At 38.2% G+C, this 19,659-nt stretch overlaps 1 protein-coding gene across 15 annotated transcripts in view; it reads left to right on the top strand.

Annotated features, from left to right (window-relative positions):
• Nucleotides 1-19,659, top strand: part of LOC147655747 (uncharacterized) — a 140,330-nt gene that overhangs the window by 82,288 nt on the left and 38,383 nt on the right. For 6 of the 15 annotated variants that reach the window (XR_015274094.1, XR_015274092.1, XR_015274100.1 and 3 more), the window contains 4 exons: nt 9,686-9,766; nt 17,280-17,416; nt 17,644-17,855; nt 18,506-19,586. Coding sequence is in view for 2 of the 15 variants with exons in the window: in XM_086842778.1 (XP_086698904.1) it covers nt 17,280-17,416; nt 17,644-17,704 (198 nt within the window). In the remaining 13 variants the exon portion in view is untranslated. Of the gene's footprint in view, nt 1-9,685; nt 9,767-15,802; nt 17,188-17,279; nt 17,417-17,643; nt 17,856-18,505; nt 19,587-19,659 lie in introns of those variants that run through there. The other 9 variants (XR_015274099.1, XR_015274107.1, XM_086842778.1 and 6 more) reach the window with 4 other exon arrangements.

The raw sequence follows: 19,659 nt of genomic DNA, 5'->3' as shown, positions 1-19,659 counted from the left end.
GTTCTTGCTTTATCTCTTCAGAACAGACACAATTTTTTTTTTTTTTGTAGAAAAACTCTGGAGATGAGCACTGACTGCATTAAAATGTCATCTCACAAAGCAGGGGCTTTAAAATGGGATTTTAACAGAGTATTGCCCAAGCAGGCCATGAATAGTAAGCAGAGATATAATGCAAAAGGAGACCATCTTACTTAAATGGGTTTCATTAGGCAGCCTCTAAACACACTAGATGTGTTTAGAGGTTACATGTGGTATTCACAATTCTCCTAGACGGTAATTTTGAGTTTTCTGCTACAGATTCATACTTAAGGTGAAATCTTCAGAATCACTGTAGCCTTAGAAGATTAAATATTCTTGAAGGGGACATAGTCTTTTAATTTAAAGTATGTCTTATTGCTGTTAAAATATAAACATCAAATTACATGGAGGTGATGAAAGTGGCATCAAAGGAAATAAATGTGGGTCTTCAGTCAAACTTTCATTTAAACCACATGTATCTGGATGAATTTAATTCATGGTACTTCAGATCAGTTTTTGTGATTTTTTTGCATACAAACAGAAATCTCTGCAGTAGTTGCAAAAGCAGATTTCACCTGTACTGCACTGGTTTCCAAACTGTTGCCTCAGAGTTTCACTCTGTGCTCTTCCACAGACCCTATGCCCTGGCTTTATTTGAAGCTTTTGTACTATAGCATTCATGTTGCTAAGGATGTGGAAAATGTGAAGTTCAGGGGAAGGAAGAGAAGCTTTACACTGCTTTACCAAGTGTGCCATGCTGTACAGAGGTAAATGGGCTTAGCTATCATCAGAAAGAGATTCCTCATGTAAAAATTTTTAAGTGAAAATATGAAACTGCAATTTGAACTTGTCTGTCAGTAGTCTTCTATAGCTATTTGTCTGCTTTTCTTCTAGGTGGGTTATTTCTTTAGGATTTAATGGGGTGTTTTGGTGTGGTAGTTTTTTGGTTTTGTTTTTTTTTTCTTTTTTATGTTAGAATATTTTATTTATTATCTCCTTTTCTCATGAGTATTTGCATGTAGTATATGGGCCTGTATCTCTAAAATACACCCATTCTGGGATCATCTAGGTCAGATCACAAGCAGTAAAGGTGTCCCCAGAATTTAAATCCAAATTTGGCATCAGATTGTAAAACATCCCCAGAATAACACTCCCTTGAGTTTAAATAACATGCTAATACATTCAGATATTAATTTGAATGGCAAGCCTTGTTTCTGTCCTTGGGCTGAGCCTTAAGCCAATAGCATGGCTAGGGGATTATTGTTAGTTGAAGAAAAAGTATTAGCTACAGTTACACAGAAGACTGAGAACTGTGAAATTTAGAGGAAAAAGCTCAGTAGAAGTATCATTTTTGAACAAAAGGGGAACAGGAATAATAAAAGCCATCAGCAATTTTCATGTATTCTATGCAAAATGCCACATATTCTGTTGGCTTCTAAAAGCTTTCTCATATTCCAGCTGTTCCATGGCTTTCTCTTACCCATATGGGTGAGATACTCTGATGCTGTCTAACTTCAGCCATCAGTTTTGATTTACTGATTTCACCAGATGTCAGACAGCTGAGAAGTTGGCTCACATTACCTGTCTGAAGGTCCCTGTGGGTGACTGACTTCCATGGACTTGAGAGAAGGTCAGACCTGTCTGTACCTGTGGGAAAGGCTGGAAAGCAGAAGTCCCAGTTCTTCTTCTCTGCTGGTGCAAGCAAGACCTAAATTCATTGAATTAGATAAATGAGCTGTTCTCTGAAGCTGCAAATGAAATGAGACTCAAAAGCAGCTATTTAGTGAAAACACAGATAATGGATAATTCAAAGTATGACAGAGGTCAATAAAGGGTGAATTCTAATTGCACACTCCCATGGAAATAATAACATTTTGTGATAAATGCTCAAAGAAAGCACAGGGAGATAAGTTGCTTGCATGTCTGCTTAGATATTAAGATATTTTATTGAAAGTGTAAACACTGTAGATAGAGTGCAGTTTGCATAATTGAAACTGTAGAGGGGACAAATTTTAAGGAATTGGCAGTGATACAAATTCTTCAACCCTCATTGTTTAGAAGGTCCTGAAATAGGCTTAAAAATGAGACTTGACAAATAATCACTGTTTTCTTACATTTGCTTTCTGAATCATTAGATGTGGGTCACATTTTGTTAGTTATATAATCTCTGGACTCTAGTCCTTGCAGCTTGAAAAATACCTGTAGTTGTCTGCCTGGCAATGAAACCAAGAGCTAACAGTAGCCTAAAAGTGACACTGAGTCTTAAAAAGATAGAATCAAATTTTGTAGTTCATCAAGCAAAACTGTTGTTCAAGTCAATGGGTCTGCAACAGAGCCAATGGTTAAAAAGAGAGAAAAATTGTTTGATAGGTGGAAACTGAATCTGATGCTTAGAAACAGAGGCATAAGGGGTAATTTCAGTTAGCTTTCAGCTGCAGCCTGTCCGCAGCCCATCTAATCCAGTAGCTGCTAATTCATCAGGATAACCTCTAAGAGGATTGGTCTGTATGAGCCTGTACAATGGCCAGGAGTGGCACTTGGTGCCGTGGTGCTGCCTGCCAACGAAGGCAGAGTGACTGCAGCTGGGGCGGGTTTCCAGGCCACCCCGGTGCCGGGGCTGCCGTCTTGGCACGGAGGAGATCAGGCTTCCCTTTGTCTCCACAGGGGCTGCACGCTGCCAGCATCACTCCAGGATGAAAAGCCTGGTACTGGGCCCTCCACAGAATGTGGCAGCAGAGTAAATAGTTGGGACACACCTGCTCACTCCTTTTGCATCCTGGCTCCACTGAGGACGAGTATGTCCTCTCATCCCTCTGTTCCCTCCCATATCTGCCCCCTCTTTTTTTTTCCCCTGTTAAATTTTATTTAATCCTTCCAACATTGTCCCAGCTTTTGGGGATCTGTGATAGAAGGAATGAAAAGATAGCTTTCCAATTGCAGCTAACCCAGGTGGAGAGCAGGGAATGGGTAATTATCTGGGAGCCACTGCGTGAGTGCTGGGCAGGCAGCTGAGAAGCCTCTGTGCATGCACAGACCAAGTCCTGCCTGAACTGTGTGGAAAAGGCAAGGATGTGCATTTGCAGCAGCAATCTCTTGGGCTAGATATTTTGCTCCCTGGGCATGTAGGTGGATTTCTTCTGACATGATTAAAATTTGATCCAACATCTTCAAGCCTAATCCCTTTAACTGTTTGAAGCTGCTGCATTTTGCTCTCCCTGAGTCTGTTCCACACTCTTTTGGATAGATGTAAGCTCACTGCATTTCTGAACAATATTTCTGCTGCTTTGATGTGTCAGAAAGCGGCTGTTAAAGCTGATGAAGTGGCTGACCCAAAGTCACAGGGAGCCTGAGGCTGGGACCCAGTTTTTCTCCAGCTGTATTGCTCTTCTGTTCCCCTTGTACAGGATAGCAGAGGGCCCCGCAGACATGAGGCTCCTTGTGTAGCTCCTATACCAGCAGCACTGCATCCTTGTCTTCAGTCTAGCCAAGTCACTGAGCCAGCCATTGCTCCATCTCCTCCAGGCTGCTCTTGGCTCTATTCTTGGCTATTTAGTGCCTCACCAAGGGTACAGAGACAGCAGTTGGCTACTGGGAGTAAATTTTCAAAACAGATGGAGGAAAATAAAAGACATAGTGGCTTTTCTTAGTCAGTGGCAGCTGACAAACTGTAAGGAGGACTGAGGTTTTGAAGGGCACTCAAATAATTTGATTGTGGTTATCCATTGGGTGATAAAATGAGGAGCAGAGGAAACTCTGATAAACTGGCTTGCATGGGCATCATGGCTGCTCAGCTGTGGGGATGAGAAGCAAATAAGTGCTGAGGGAGAAAAACGGGCAAGGAGACACTCATGAACTCTGAGAAGAAGTGAGAAAGGCAGGCTTTGAAAAGCAAGTATACTGATGGTTTAAATCTGTACAAGCTGAGAGGTAAAGCCCTTTCACAGACATTAACAGCTCTTCCAAAATTCAGTCTACTAGGACAGAAGGGACTTTCATATTCATGTGAAATTAGTGAGTAGCTGAGTAATCCTCTCTTTCCTGTACTTGTCTCTATTTTGAGGCTAACAGTGGTAAAGCTCAAGAGGGAAAGTTTTCAATCAAGTAATTGTTTTATTAATTGAAATGCACATTCAAGTACCAGAGGCTGGTGTTGACTGCATAGAGTTGCAAAAATTCAGGGGCTGAGAGGAACGGTACAGTGAGAGGTAGATGCCTAACGAAAGTGTAACTTTTCGTGTCTTTTGCAGCACCATGTAAATTAGGTATAGCATAACAATATTTCTCATGAAAGATTCCTGTCAAGATATTGCTTCTTGTAAATCATCAGACAAGGAGACAAATGGATGCATCTGTTGCTAAGACAGGCTGCACAGGTCCTGCTTAATGAAAGATTACTCTGAAACATCTTGACATGTTTGGGATGTTTCAGGTTTTTTCATCTTGTGAAGTAAAGGCGTAGTGTGGTTCAATCTTGTCTAAAATCATCAGCCTTCTCAGTTCACTCTGGTGGGGATCCGGTGTTGTCATCTGTATGCTACAGCTGTGCCTTCAGCATGGCTCTGGCAGGAGTCCCTGGCTCTGCTCAGATTCTTGCCATTCACTGATGCCCTTTCCCTGCTCTGGAAGAGGAGGCGTTTGCAGAAACAAGCTCTCTTTTCCTCCAGTCCAGCCTTTCCTTAGTTGTCAGCCCTGTGAAATCCATAAGCAAAACACTGCCTGCTGATTTCAAACCTGCTTTGTGCAGCACAGCAGCAGACACCCTTGGTGCAAGATGTTTTAGCTCCAGCTGATAATTCTGCTCCATTGATTTTTACATTTGATTTGGGGAGAAATACTGGCTGCACTACATGGATCGTCTAGTTCCCATCAAGAGCAGTGAGAGCACTGGTGCACAGCAGTAGTGGTTGTTGTGCCTTGTGCTTTTATGTGTTTATTTAATAATAATAAATTCATTTTCAGTAAAGAAAATAAATCTGGTAGGGCCCTGTTAATGGGTTTTCAATGGCCTTATAAAGCTGGGAATATGCTGCTTGAATTCTTGCCACTCCAGCCCTTTCCAGCTCTTTCCCTAAGCTGTAGTAGTAATTATCTGTTTGGGGTGCCTGTGATATCCATAACACGAAGATTCTTTCAATACAGAAGTGCTCCCTCACTTCTTGGCAGGATAAACCCAGGACCGAAGTGCCTTGACCACTGTCACAAGGTTGACCATCCAAGAACAATTGATTTCTAAATGTGCTTGAACCTTGGGTGACCTGAATTATAGCAGCAAGTATTACAAGCTGGGACATCTGGTGGACAATAAAACTTTTTTTTTATTTTTTTTATTTGTTTTTACATGAAGCAGCTGTACTTGAGCAGATGACCAGGGGCTGTGCAATCAAAGTGTGAATAGCTGAATTAGCAAATTATATTGGGCTTTTTAAGCACTTATTTGAATGCTGCATGCTCTTTTTTTAATTTTGCTTTATTAACATCTACCAAAAACGCAGCAGTGTTGGCATTATGGTTATTAGTGACTTATTTGCTTCATTAAAATTTACGGCACGTTTTACATTCACCATCTGGGAAAGCTTCTCCCATGTTTATGGTTAAAACACAACTTAAACCCAACCCTAATAGTCTAAAATAAAAGATTTTATAGATAAAACTCCTTATTTGGATGCTAGTGTTGCCTCTTTTTGCTAGTGTGCAAAGAGAATTCTCAGTTCTGTGGTACAACTTAGTGCTAGGATACAGAAAAACATTTCTGCTTTCAATAAAGGATGTTGTTGTACATAAGGCAAAGGTCGATTGTGCTATTACTTGGAAAGCTGCAGCTTATGGGGTATGGCTGGGGTGGGAATTAGACAACTCAAAAAGGCTTCAGACTAAAGGACCTTCTGGGTCACTGAGTCTAAACCCCTGCTATTGCAAGTAACTACCTTGGATAATCCCTTTCCAAAGAACTGGAGCAAGAATAAACAGTGCAAGACAAACGCGAATGTGGTGAGAGGCAGCACATAGGAGCACAGCTCTGAACCTGAGCTAATGTTTCCAGATTTGTGCTGCCTTGCTCATAATCATTTCAAAGCATTGCCAGAGTATGTTTTCACTCAATTGCATATGCATAGTTTTTTAATTCTTCCTCCCATTTCCTGTTTTGCTTTACTGTTGAGCAGTGAGGATGGGATACCCATTTTCTTATTTATTCAGGCTGGGAATATGGAAAGGATGTGTACTGAGAGGGCAAAATGGAGGGAGATGGAAAGGAGCATTTGATATACAGTATTATTTTTTTATTGCTTGTTGGGAATCCAAACACTGAAAAATGTATTCACTTTCTTTTCCTCTCCCATCCCTCATCTATTTTATTCTACGAAGAAGACATCTATTCTCCACAAAACAAAAATTTGAAGTAAGCAAAAAGTTTGTAAAAACTGTAGCCCTTAGTAGCTCTGTGAGCACACAGGCCTTCACTGGGTAACAATGTGGGAACTACAGATACGTTTAGGTGTATCAGAATGTTATGGGTTTTTCATGTGCTCTTGTGACTTTTTCCTTATTTCATCTAGTATTTAGAGGTGTAGCTCATGTGCTAGAAGAATGACAGTAACCTGGACATTATGGGCAGTCCATACCCTTGTTTTTTTGATTTCCTGCTGGTGATTTGCAGATCCTTTAGATTTCAGCACTATCTGAGAAATGCAGTTACATGGGTAGGGTTTTCTGCCTCTTCTGCTGTGACCCTCTCTAGGCTTCAGTGGAAATTCCATGCTGTTTCTTTTATTTTTTAAAGCTGTTATATCTAATGGATGGGGGTTTTTTTCATTTTTTTCTGTTTGGCCTTGCATATCTTCAATAATTGTTTACAAGTGGAGCTGCCTGGAACTACCTTAGAAGGGAGATAATGATGAATACAATTAGTTAATAATAATCTGTTCAAAAATCCTGAAGCTTTTGTCTTTGAAGTTATTTCTTGTCTTACTGTCCTTGAAAATTCTCTTGCCAGTATAGCATGAATGAACAAGAATCAAGTGTGGAAAATATATGTAACATTGATTGTGGCGCATAAATTTAAATGGAGAGCATATCAAATGCAACTTCAACTTTTCTACTTGTCTTATAGATTGAATTCAGTTGGAAAATGGATGCTGAGATTTTTGGGGAGTTTTTTTCACCTGTATATGTATTTTCATATATTTAATTTAATTGGTTACTCCTACTACCAACAGACATGTCAGAGCTATTGGTGCTTTTTTATTTCTCTCTAATTTTTCTTGACTCTAAATGATTATAATTCATTATTCTGCTTTTAAAAACTTCTTTTGATGAAATAAATGTCAACACCTTCAGCTTCTTGGTAGATGTGTTATGTCTCTGCTTTTGCTCTCTTTAGACTGCTATAAGTGATTCTCAAGATCCTAAGATGAGTGCAAAGCATTACTAGTTTGGGGGGGTAGGGGGTTGGCCATTCTTGTAATCTTTTGCATGTATTTTTTGCCTTTGTCTTGAAGGTTTCTTGGTTTCTCTCACCTGTGAGTTTCTTGTCTTTCTGTTTAGTGCTTGGTTTTGGAATGCTTTTGGTTTTACCCCTTCCTTTCTCTTTCCGCCTCTACTTACCCGCAGTCTTTTTTCCTTCTCAGTGATTAGAATTAGAGCATGCAAAAGCCACCACTCTTGTTTTCCTATTTCTTTTTTTTTTTGCAGATACTTTAATGCAATAGACTTGGAAAATGAGGCCTGCCTGTTTGTGTGCTGAGTTTGTTTGTGGCTGGGGTTGTTTTCTCTCTCTCATGTTGTGTTAGTCTGTGTGTTAACAGTTTATGGCTGCTCAGGAGGTCTAAGCCCTCTCATAAATAATAAAAACAAAATGAAAATGAGTTGTTATTACAAAATCATCTTTAAAAACCTGATGAACGTTTGACTTTTGGACATGTTAGTACTGAATAATGGACGACAGGTGTGTGAAGAAATGAAATTTTGTTTGTGTACGATGTTAAATACTACAGATTGATAGATCAATATCTAGATGCAGTTACAGGCATAGCTGAATACTAAATTAAATATAGGCTCCTGAGTGCCAAAATATAGACATTGCATTATGGAAATGTAGTTCTAATATTTTGACCTACATTCTGTACTCTTTAAAGTGATATTGCTAAGCATATCTGTTTTTAATGTCTGTCTTTCCCAGGCCTGGGCAACACTCCTATGTCTGTCTTATGCCTCATAATCTGAGCCTCTGCCTTCAGTCATCTAGCACTGAAATTTCTATGACTGCAGTTGAGTTATTCAACATCCTAGTGCACAAGGAGTTGGATAGTTCTCATGTAATACCTGTTTCAAAACAGTTATTAGAAGACTGGAAGCCATGAATAAAGGGGGAAGAACATCCAAAAAAAGGAAGCACATGGATAGTCATAATCATTAGTAAAACTTTTGAAAATATTCTTTTTAAAAGTGAAGTAGTTCCACATGCCTGGTTCATACCTAGTCTTGTCATTCACAGAACAAAAATCAAATGCACTTCCCATCTAGATGATTTTTAAATATGAGTTTAAAGAAAACCCAAATAAAATAAAAAAGAAGACAAAAAACCCCACCAGAAGAAGCATAAAGACTGAAGCTCTCAGCATAAACTGTTGTTCCATCACTGTGATTTCACAAATTAGATACTTGATAGAAGGAATGTAGGTTGGACTGCAGTAAACAGTCATACAGGTGCTATGTTGGCAGGGAGAATGGTCTCATCTAGATTTGTGTTCCTAAAATTCTTATAATAGAGATCAGTGTCAATATACAGTGGTATTTTTATTCATATAAAATTTACAAACATAAAACAATCTGCATGAGAGACTACAGTAAATAAGAATTTTCAGTTTCATATATAAATAATCCCATCTCTTTTGATCAAGAATTTAAGCAAATGTTTAAATTTCACTGTGTGATCCCATTGATCCCCCACTGAAAATTATGCACGTTAGATATTAATAGAATAGTTGATGCTATTTGAGAAACAATTATTTTTATCTTTCTCTTTTAGTATTTATAATCCTATGAACTCTGTCACTGTTTGCAAGTTCTGACTTTGTAAATACCTGCATATGGCAGAAATCTCAAATATGTGCTTTACATCAGAGTATATGGTGTTCACAGGCTCTGACATCCATCTCTCTTTCCTCATGTGTGACTGTTTTGTGTCAAGTTCATCTCCCTTCTCTCTGAAGTAATATGTAATCTTTCCACTCATAACTCACTTTTCAGTGAAAACTTTCTATTTTTTTAGGAAATAAAGCATAAATTGTGTTTGGCCGTACATAAGCATAAAATTGAGGGGAACAAACATTTTATAATTCTTTGATCCCACTTGAGAATTACAGAAAGCATCGACTGGTATGGTTTGCTTTTCTTCAAACAGTGTGATATCTACCTGTTGTGTCCCAACCCCTTAAATTCCATGTTCACATGAGCAGTAATTTTTGGGGTAGGGGAGAAGCAGGAAGGAATGACCATATGGAAGAATATCAGACTAGACCTGACCCCTTCTCTAGGTTTGGTGTAGAATAGAAGCCAGAAGATTTCACATTGATCTTGGACAAATAATTTTCTTTCTCATTGCTTCTTTGTGCTTCCTTTATTTGGACTGTGATTTCTTTGGTGAATAGACATTATGTATTTATTTCAGAATGACATATGCAATGAGGCAAAGGTTGTCCTGACTCACAGGGTCTGCTGAGTGTGCTGTTCTTCTTCCTCTACATGAAAGGTAAATGCATCTTATTCCTGCTACAACCTTCTGGCACACTCCTTCAGCTGTGACTATCTTATTACCTTTAAAAGCTCCAATGTGTTTCTTTTTCATACACGTTTTAAGAAGTCTCTTCAGCTGATATATTAGTTTATAGTTATTATTAGTTTAAATAAATATATTATTAGTTTATTTTCTTTTATGGATATATCAGAGCTGTTCTGGTACTGAGCAGGTTAAGAAGGAAGTTATACATCTATCAAATCCAAATACTGAAGAATTCTAAGAAGCTCATATATTCTACAAAAGATAAACACCTTAGATACTTTTAGAAAGCATCAACAATTTTTAGTGATATTCAGAATTCAAACAAGAAAGCACCAAGACAGAGAAGCTCTTGTGACTGTGTCTAAGACCTTGAGAGAAAGGCTGTTCAGCTTTCAGAAGTTCGAAGGACTCCAGAAAACTGCACAGGTTATGAGGTGAAATTCCAGTTCAGGCCATGTCAATGAGAATTTTGCAGGAAAGAGACAACTAAAAATCATTGTCATCCTTATCCAGGTTTCTTCTTGAAGTATTGGATTTACCAACAGAATATATAGTCTGGCACACAGGGAAAACATATTTGCCTGTTAGACACATTTTTCTTTGCCTTCTTCTCACTGCACCACAGATAACTATTTTCCTGTTACGTTTTTTTCTCCCCCCTTTTTTTTCCCACTTTTGTGTTGCTGTAGGGTCTTTAAAATTGGATGGGGGAAAATAAGGTTCTTTGCCATTGATGTAAAATGAAATATTGGAGAGCTTTATGGTGATTGCCCATAAAAGAGTAGTCCATAAAGGAGCTGTTAATGAGACTTTATTAACCTCAGACTATATAGCATGAAATATTATGGTGTAAATAAATGTGGTGCCAGTGCCAAGTTGCCTAATAAATGGCCTGATAGAGGGGATCATGTGCCTAGGGAGTTATGACATAGGGCATTTCCCCTCCAAGTCACTGTTTTAAATTCACCATGGGTTGGCAGTGACTGAAGGCCATTATTATCCAATGATTCTTAAACAGGCTATGTGAAATAAATTGGAGGTCTTGGTTCATTTCCTTAGGGAAAGAGGTCTATGCTGCAGGTTACAGTAATTGTCATCTTGGTTCAAGTCTCAGCCCAGGAGCTGCACTTGGAAAGGATATGGCCAAGGAATCACTCTTTTGCCTTGTGCCTTGTTCCCTTAGCACTCTATGGCATTGCCATGCTGTGGTGTGAGAGTTAATACTGAAGGTTCTTGCAGAGCTTCATTCTTTGGATAAGCAAAAAGCTTTGTTTCAGACCATTACCAATAATATCCTCTAAGGGCTTCTTTCTGTACCCTGCTCTGATAAATTAATGCTATATTTAATAGTACTCTTGGTACAAATAAATGAGATAACTTATGGAAATATGTATAGCTGTGGTGAATATAATGAAGAATGAAGTCCTTTGTAATTACTAAATTAATTTAAAAGGAATAATGATTTATTATAAAGTCTTGCTTGGCAGTAAGGAAGAAGATAGGCAGTTTGTAAGTCTATTTCTAACTTCTAAGTGGATTCTCATCATCTAGTCTAATTAAATGGCATGCTATTAGTTTTTAATAACCTGGGAAAATGAAATTACAATTGTATAAACCACTGACTAATGATTTCTTCAGCAACACCAAGAGAATTAAATATATAAACCTATAAGAAAACTAGTTTAAATTTAAAAAGGAAGTACACTGTGAGGTAAACTCATGAATGGACTCTGATCAAGAAATTAGAAGTGAAAATGAAAATATTAGAAAGAAAAGGGAGTTTTTTTTCTCTCCAAAATTTGTGATTTCTTCCTTTTCACTTATGCTCACCTCTGTAATTTTGTTTCTTTTCTATTTCCAAGTAGTCTGTCGGTAAATTGAAGAATAAGGAGGAGTGGATTTCCTAACAGGGTCCTTGTGAAGCAAAGTAAACAGAAGCTGGTATAAAACTCTTAGTTTGAAATGTCACTGATTATGTTGATTTAGAAAAAAAAATAAAAAAATTCCCAAATTTGCCTTTGGAGCTTGTTTTTCTTTTTTTTAAACATGGAATAAAGTTTAAAAGTATCAAGCAACAGAAAGTTGTAGAGCACTTTCACCATTAAAAAAAAAAAGAAAAAAAAGAAAGAAAAACAGCACAAGATGTGCAGAATTAGTCACCAAGTTTACATACACCACTCTGGGAATTGGAAATAAAATAGTCATGCAAGATGCCTTGATGCTAAATTCGGTGCCAGGAGTGGGTTGTAATAGTGTTATAGTAATAGTGTTGTAATAGTGTAATAGTGTTGAATATTAGATATCCTTAGTACATGGAGTTGTAGAGCAAGGTTATGGTGGGATTTTTCCTATGCTCTCATTTTTTTGGCAGATCTAGTGTTATAAGGTGATTACTAAGCCTAAGATCTCTCAAGTCCTGGTGGACTTCAAGGTCAGTTAGTTAGGTTCTATGGAGTGAATGTGGTCAATTAATTTCAAAATAGGACAGCAGACAATTACAAAGTAAAAACAATCTACCAACCTCTTCAAACCAAAATACCCATAAATGCCTCCAAATATCTGTCCTTCCTTACTATAGAAACTAAAATGTTTCCATTTATGTATTTGTCTATTTATTTATTTTCCTGTCTCCCTTGAAATCAAGACTATAGACCTGAGCAGGAGACCTCAGCTGGGACTTAATTAGAGGAGTTTGGACTGGGAAAATGACAGTCTCAATACTATTATACTGCTACGCCACAGCCTTACTTCTGTTTCTCCTGTGAATATAATTAATGCCCTGCACCTCTTCTTAATAGCGGCAGTAACTCTAGCGCAGAGACTTTATTGCTCCATGGCCCAAGGAGAATGCCCCTTCATTTCTGGGTGCAGTGTCATCAGTCAGACAGATTGGCCCTGTCTCTGGGAAGGGCCATTACACACTCAGTTAAGGTGTTGTTCCCACCCGTCTTGTGGGAAAGCAATCATTTATCAGACATGTATCAGATGCATGGACTCTTTTTTTTTGTTGTTGTTGTTGTTTTTCAGTGCTCTATTGCTCTTTTTCTCTCCCTGTGTATTAACTAGGGTACCATTATAGCATTCCTTGTTTCCTCAGTAGCCAAGCAGAATCTCTTTCTGTGTCTCATAGGCTACAGTTTCTTTATTTGGAACACAGAAGGGAGGATATTTGTTTCCTGATGTCGAGCAGCAGCACCTGCAGAGCACCTGCCAAGACAGTAAACAGCAGTATGGCAAGGAACGGGATACTAAATGAGGAATGGGTACTAAAAGAGCAGTCTCTGTAAGGCACTTCAACAACCTCAGTGGTAAATTAGCCATGAGGCTCTGAGCTTTCTTGACTGTTGCACCAAAAGCTTGTCCTGAAAATGTCTGGGATTCTTGGTAGAAATGCATGGTCTACATGTAAAACAAAAAAAAAAAGTGTCAAGACTTAAGCTAACTAAAACTTTTTTTTCTCTTACATATATATTTTTTCTGTGGCTTTTGAAATACCTGGGAAGTAGGAACAAAGAAAGAAGTAGTCTGATAAGTCAATACTTTCTTTTTCTGCTGATTTTCCCGGCAGTTTCTGGTAGTATATAAGAATATGCCCTTTTGCTGCTCATCAGAGCAGCATTGATCAATTCCTACTGCATGTATGCTGCATATGCTACTTTAATACTCTATTGCTGGAAACTATTGGAAATCTTATTCAAAAGAATTATCTTTCAAAGAAGCAACATATAGCACCAACTTGTGTTCTTGTTGCCCTCAGTTAATAAGAATGTACAAAATCTGAATTTTGCTCTTGGGATGTGGTTCTTCTTACCCAAACTCCAGGCACGATAACGATGGTGTTTCAAGGCTAATAGTTAAGAAACCAAAGTAGTTTCTCCATCTGTCTTTGAAGCAGAAGCAAGATTTGGTTTTTGCAGTTCTATACCACAATGACCAATATGCCCAAGTATGTACAAGCCAAAGAGACAACAGTTTCACAAAACAACCAAATTTGAGACTGAGATGCTCTCAGAGATTTTTAATCATTAGCCTCTCGGAAGTACTCCTTGATGGATGTGAAGGAATATTTATGTTTCTTTGTCCCTGTACATTCCCTTTACCACACACATGTAAAGCATATTAAAAAGTTACCTCCATGTTCTCATTTAAATTTGAATGTCATATGTTTGCACTGCTAATTCCTTCTTAAAACTGCTTGATCTGCTCATGATGATTTATATATATGTTTAATAAATAGTTTCTTTACATGTTCTCCATTGTTGATTCTCTCAACGAATGATTTTAACAGTACTGGGACTAAGCTAATATGGAAAATTGCTTTTGAGAAAAAGCAGGGGAAAATGGTCAGTAAATTAGTCTTCTGTGATCTCTGGTCAAAACAGAGTTTTGCCAAGTGACATTAAATAGCAACTGGGCAAGACAGAAACCTTGACAAATAAGCTTTCAAAGCCTGTCCAGCTGTAATGCCTCTTCTACTCCATTAATAATGTTTCTAGGGTATTTACTTATATGTTTTTCCTGGTATAATAACAAGATTCCTTTCAGGCTTCTATTAGGCCTGACTCAAAGCAGATTGTCACAAAATGCCTAAATTATTAGGTTTCTTGTCTAGCTGAAAATATGTGGTCAATCTCCTGGTTTTATTCTTTAGCACAGCACAGGAAAGAGCAAGGGGTTTTTTTCTCAGTTGAAGCAGGGGATTTCAGAGGTCTTGTCAAGACTCCTCACTCTGATGAATGTTGTTGCAGCCAGGTTTTTATATTAGTTTTCATCAGTGCCATATCCAGGCATTTTTGTGTTAACTTTGTGTCTGTAGAGCTGATCACTTGAAATACTCTCCACTGCTAACAAGTCAGTCTTTAGGTGAATATATCCAAGTCATAAATCACCGTAAGCTTAGGTAGGAATGACCACAACAATTATTTCCACCTCCTGTTCCTATTCTTCCTATGCCTTACATTCTACCTTACGTTCCTTGCATATTGCAGGAAAAGCATATTTGTACCAGAATGTATGAATCAAATACATCCAGTCTGCCTAGTTACCTGTTAAATGGAATACATAGTGCATTTTTTAAGCTGGTTTCTCTGCTCCTTTTTCGTTTAAATGAAACATAAATTTCAATTGACAGAGTTAGCAGACACACTGCATGTTCTACAATCTCATAGGTCACTGTAAAACTTTTTCAGTTTCCAAATGCAAGTATTATTGGTGCATTCCTGTTGTAACATTATTTACCAGTTGTATGTTGGCCATACAACTATAAATTTAAATTTCTTTTGATGTGATTTGCCATAAAACATTTTATAGACATTTTGTTTCCTTGATACTGATGGTAAATTAAATAGTTATTCATTTCGGCATTCTTTGTGTTGTTGGAGGCCTTTCATTGCAATTTGGAAGAAGGTGTGATCCTCAGTTAATGAGTTTTTAAAACCATGTGGTTTTTTTCAGTGCTTGGCACTTCACCTTGGAAGAAGGATAGGTTTTTTGTGCTAAATGAGAGTGGAAGTACTACAGTTCAAATTAGACATGATGTGCAGATGAGACAAAACTGTAATGTCTGGGAGCACACTTTCAGGGTAGCACTCAGAAAGCTGCTGGAAAACCAAGAGAACAAATGCAGCCAGAAATGTAACCAGCAATATGGTTCCACTGAGCCCTATGGTGTCTGTGCCTATTGCTGCTGCTATAGGAGCACTCCTCTGAGATGTCACTGTCGTTTGGAGGAGCGAATTCCCTTCATCAGCTGCTGCTCCGAAACGATGGGTGCACAGCTCCCCCTGCAGCCCAGCACCTTCTCTCCAAAAACCATTGGGATCACAAGAATGGATGCTTCTGGCTTTTGATGACTTTGTCACTGGAAAAGATGTTTTGCACCAGTGGGGACTTGTTCTTGTCTGTAATAAACTTGCAGGTTGACATTGTTGCTCTCGAGTGCATTAGAGATTCTGATCTCAGTTGAGGTATTTTGTTTTCCTGGTTTTTGGGGTTTTTTGGGTTTTGTTTTGTTTTTTTTTCTTTCATTTTGGTGAGTGTCTCGAGACTGGCTTCCTGCATGTTTCTTCTTGGAACTCTCTGCAGGCCACCCCAGGTTTTCCATAGATGATTATATTTCTTAACTTTAAAAGTAAAAGCCATCCCCCCTCTCCATGGACCCTTCTCTATTTTCTCTCTCTTCCTTCACCACATTGTACCCTCTGGTTAGTTCAGTCTAACTGAAATAACACAGAGAGGGTTATTACTCTTGGTTTTGCTTCCCACTGAAATGACAGTGTATGTCTTTTACCTGTGTTTACTTTCTGGCTGCATTCCACTTTAGTTTTATGCCACCTTTCTCCCCTCCTTTATGAAGATTATTTGTTTTGATATGCAACTTTTTCCAGGAGAAGCTTGTCTTAGAAGGTGGAGGTCAAAGACAGGCATGTAGAATTTGGGAATTCAGTCCTCATACAGTGTAACTGAGGGTCCAGGGAGCCGTATTCAAATGGAAAATTGAAAGCAGTACTTTGGCTGATTAGATTTTTTTCATCAAGCAACCTTCCCTGATCCTGAACTTGCATGCATAGAAAAATTGTCTTGGGTACTAATTCCTGGATCATAAGGATTTGCCTGTGCAGACTAACAAAGGTACAAGCTGATGGTTCCCTTAGGTAAACAATATTACAGCCTTGTGAAAACACATATTTAAAATAACCCAACAAAAACATGGCCTAATTTAATTTTGCTTAGTTTGTTTCTGCAACGTATTAAACTGAACCAAATTTAGGTTGCATTTATGCTAGGCTTTTAATGTGGTTCAACTAATCCTCTTGATAGGATAATTCAGATGAATTTTCCTGAGTGTGCTGTGTGGATGAGACATGACACACAGCACCACGCTGTCCAGTTACATTCTCTCAGGAGACCAAAATGTATAGTCATGGCAATGAACAACAAGTGACTACATACAGAAAAAGAAGGTCAAAAGCAGTAAGAGCACTGGGAGCAAGTCAGAATCAGGAGAGGCAGAGGAAGTGTTGTGGTGGGTGAATCTCCCACATAATGGCCTTTCTTGCCACTTTAAAGCCCACCAAAGGGACCAATTAGTGACCAGATATGTGCTTGCTGAAGGTGGCTCACATGAGAGGAAGAGCCAAGGAAGTAAGGTTTTGGGGACAGATTCTTTGTTGTGATCAAGGGAAATCACTATGCACAGGAGAAGTAAAATTTGGAGGTTGATCCTGAGTCTGCATATGATGTTGGCTCTTCCCAGAGGAAGAAAGCAGTTTGCAGGAGTTTTAATGATTTCCAGCATCTCCACTTCCCATTTATCCTACCAAGCTAGAGCGTGGAGAAGACCTTGGGAGCAACACCTTTTAGTAACAAAGTTCTTGTGCTTTCAGCTAAAGGTACTAAGTGTAAACATCCTATTTGTGGATTGCACACAATGCATTTTGACAGCATGGTTTTATTAATTATTGCACTTGTTTCATATTTATAGATGGTTAACTCTGCTATGGAAAGGGACCTATTTAGCCATCTCCTAGAAGAGGTGGCTGCCATTTCCTGTGGACCTATCAGTGTGGCCTGGAGGAGAATTATGAAAGTCACCCTGAGATACTTTTTCTCATATCTCTGGTAAATTTGCATTTCATCTGCCACTTGGGATACAGTCAGAGGAGAAAAGGAAGGATTGGTGTCAGAGAAGCATCCAGACATGTAGTTAATCTCAGAGATGTGAATGGGTATCTTGCCTTTTTAAACTCCCAGTGAATGTCAGCACAGCAATCTCTATGATGAATGAAAGACCCAATTTTTTTTCCTCTCTCTGTGTAAACTGTATCAATTTTGTGCTTCTTTTACAGCTTCTCCTTTTCTAATAAAGAAAAAAACAACAGAGGACCAGAAGGACCAAACCTGTTGTGACAGCATCCCAGGAAGCTGCCTGCTGGGGAGACACAGGAGTATGGAAAACCCGTCTGACTGTGGGATCTCCTGCTGTAGATCTGCAGAAAGCCATTTCCTGACCACTTGCCTGTCGTGTATGCTGGATTGAAATGGCTTTTATTTTGCACAGGTACGCTGAATGGGAGTAAAAGTCTGCTTTCCAATAACTTTTCCAATAACTATTGGTAATGAATAAAATAGAAAAGCAGGAGTTAGGCATGCTTGCAAATAATGTGTAGCAGATATATCTTAGGAGCTGGATAATGAGTATGCACATGTATAATTCTAAAAATATCAACTTAGAGTCCTCAGGCTTTAGGTCAGCTGTTCAATAGCAGCTGAAAGGAAATCCCCTCTCACTCCCTATCCCATATTCTGTACTCATGGCTACTTATACACATACAGAAAATGTGATGCCATGCCTTTTAGTAAGAGTGTATAAATGAAAGACAGTTGCCTTTCTCCAACCATGTAAATTATTTTCAGTGAAGAATCTATTCAAAGAGGAAGCTACACAGTCCACCCTCCACAACTAAACAGATAAAAGTATAGCAAATAAATGAAATTTTATATGAAAGAGATAGAACTTCCCCCTCTTTGAAGCAAATACATTTTTGTTTTTTTTTCAAAACACTAGAAATAAATTTGAAGATAGGAAAGGCCTCAAGCACTAGGCTAATTGTATTAACCCTTCCAGCTTTTTCCATTTTTTCCATAAAACAAACATCTCTTTTCTTCTCTTTTCATTGGAATAAATAGCTGCATTTCTTTTCTCTACAGGCTGAAGATGGTGAATTGAAACAACCATAATAAGAGTGGCAGCCAAAAACAAGGACATTTACAAAGGATAGTTATTGCTTAGATTATGAATATCAAATTTCTATTGACATGAAAAAATTACATCTTACAGAGATATTATAAATGTTGTCATTCACAATGAAGCATAACAGAAAAGATTTTACTCTCAGCTGCCTGTAGAATTAAGTCACATGAGCCATTCTTCAGAGAAATGTGAAGCTGAAACTTAGAAGGATGCATATTTCTATGTAAAAATAGCGTCATTCCCCTTCCTTGAATTTGGTTCAACACTAGCATGGAGAATTGCTATATAGGAAAGACCAGTGGGGAATGTAAAGTTCTTGGGGCAGAAAGAGTTTCCAGTTCCCCACTCACTTGTTCAGCTTCACTCAATGAAGAATGTCCCTGCCAGGTAAGTGAGTTGGAAACTTCCAAAACACTTCCTTCAATGAGTGACTGAGATCCTAGATCTCTGATAGTATTTCAAGTGACAGCAGCAGTAGCAAACTTGGAGTCTTAAGGACTGAGGAAGCAAAAGATTAGCATGTATAGCCTTACAGTTCAGTTGAAAATAATGGCAGTATAAGTAATATACTACATCTTATATATACAGTGTTTTGGCACTCCTTTTTTTCCTGAAAAGTGAAAAGAATGCATTTTGTCTGCCCAAGGTGTTCTTTAGTCTCACTGTCACTGCTTACATAAATCCAAACTTGTTGCCACAATATAGATGTTTTTAAAGGCTGTTAGTAAGAAAAAATGCTGAGTGTTTTCATCCTTAGCAATTGCATACAAGGTTTGTCAGAAAGTTTATGGCCCCTCTTTGTTTAAAACAGCATTTTTTGTGTGCTGTGGTCCATAAGGCATTGTAACTTGACTGTGATGTCAAGAAAACAATTTCCCAAGAAATAAGCTCATGTATAACCGCAAGTTAAAAATAGAGACAGCAACAATTGAATATTCAAAACAGGGTCCGCTTTTGCTTAGAAATGAGAAGCAATTTAACTGTACTGCTTAAGGTGGGATGTGGTCATTCAAATAAAGATTGAAAAATTTATTTGTATTTTCTGCTCCTGATGTAGCATATTTTAGCATTTCCTGATCTCCAGGAAATTTGATGACTTTTTAATTTTGAA

This window comes from Cyanistes caeruleus, chromosome 1, assembly GCF_971803275.1.
Source record: "Cyanistes caeruleus chromosome 1, bCyaCae1.hap1.1, whole genome shotgun sequence".
Lineage (NCBI taxonomy): Eukaryota > Metazoa > Chordata > Aves > Passeriformes > Paridae > Cyanistes > Cyanistes caeruleus.
This window is presented reverse-complemented; position numbering and strand designations above follow the sequence as displayed.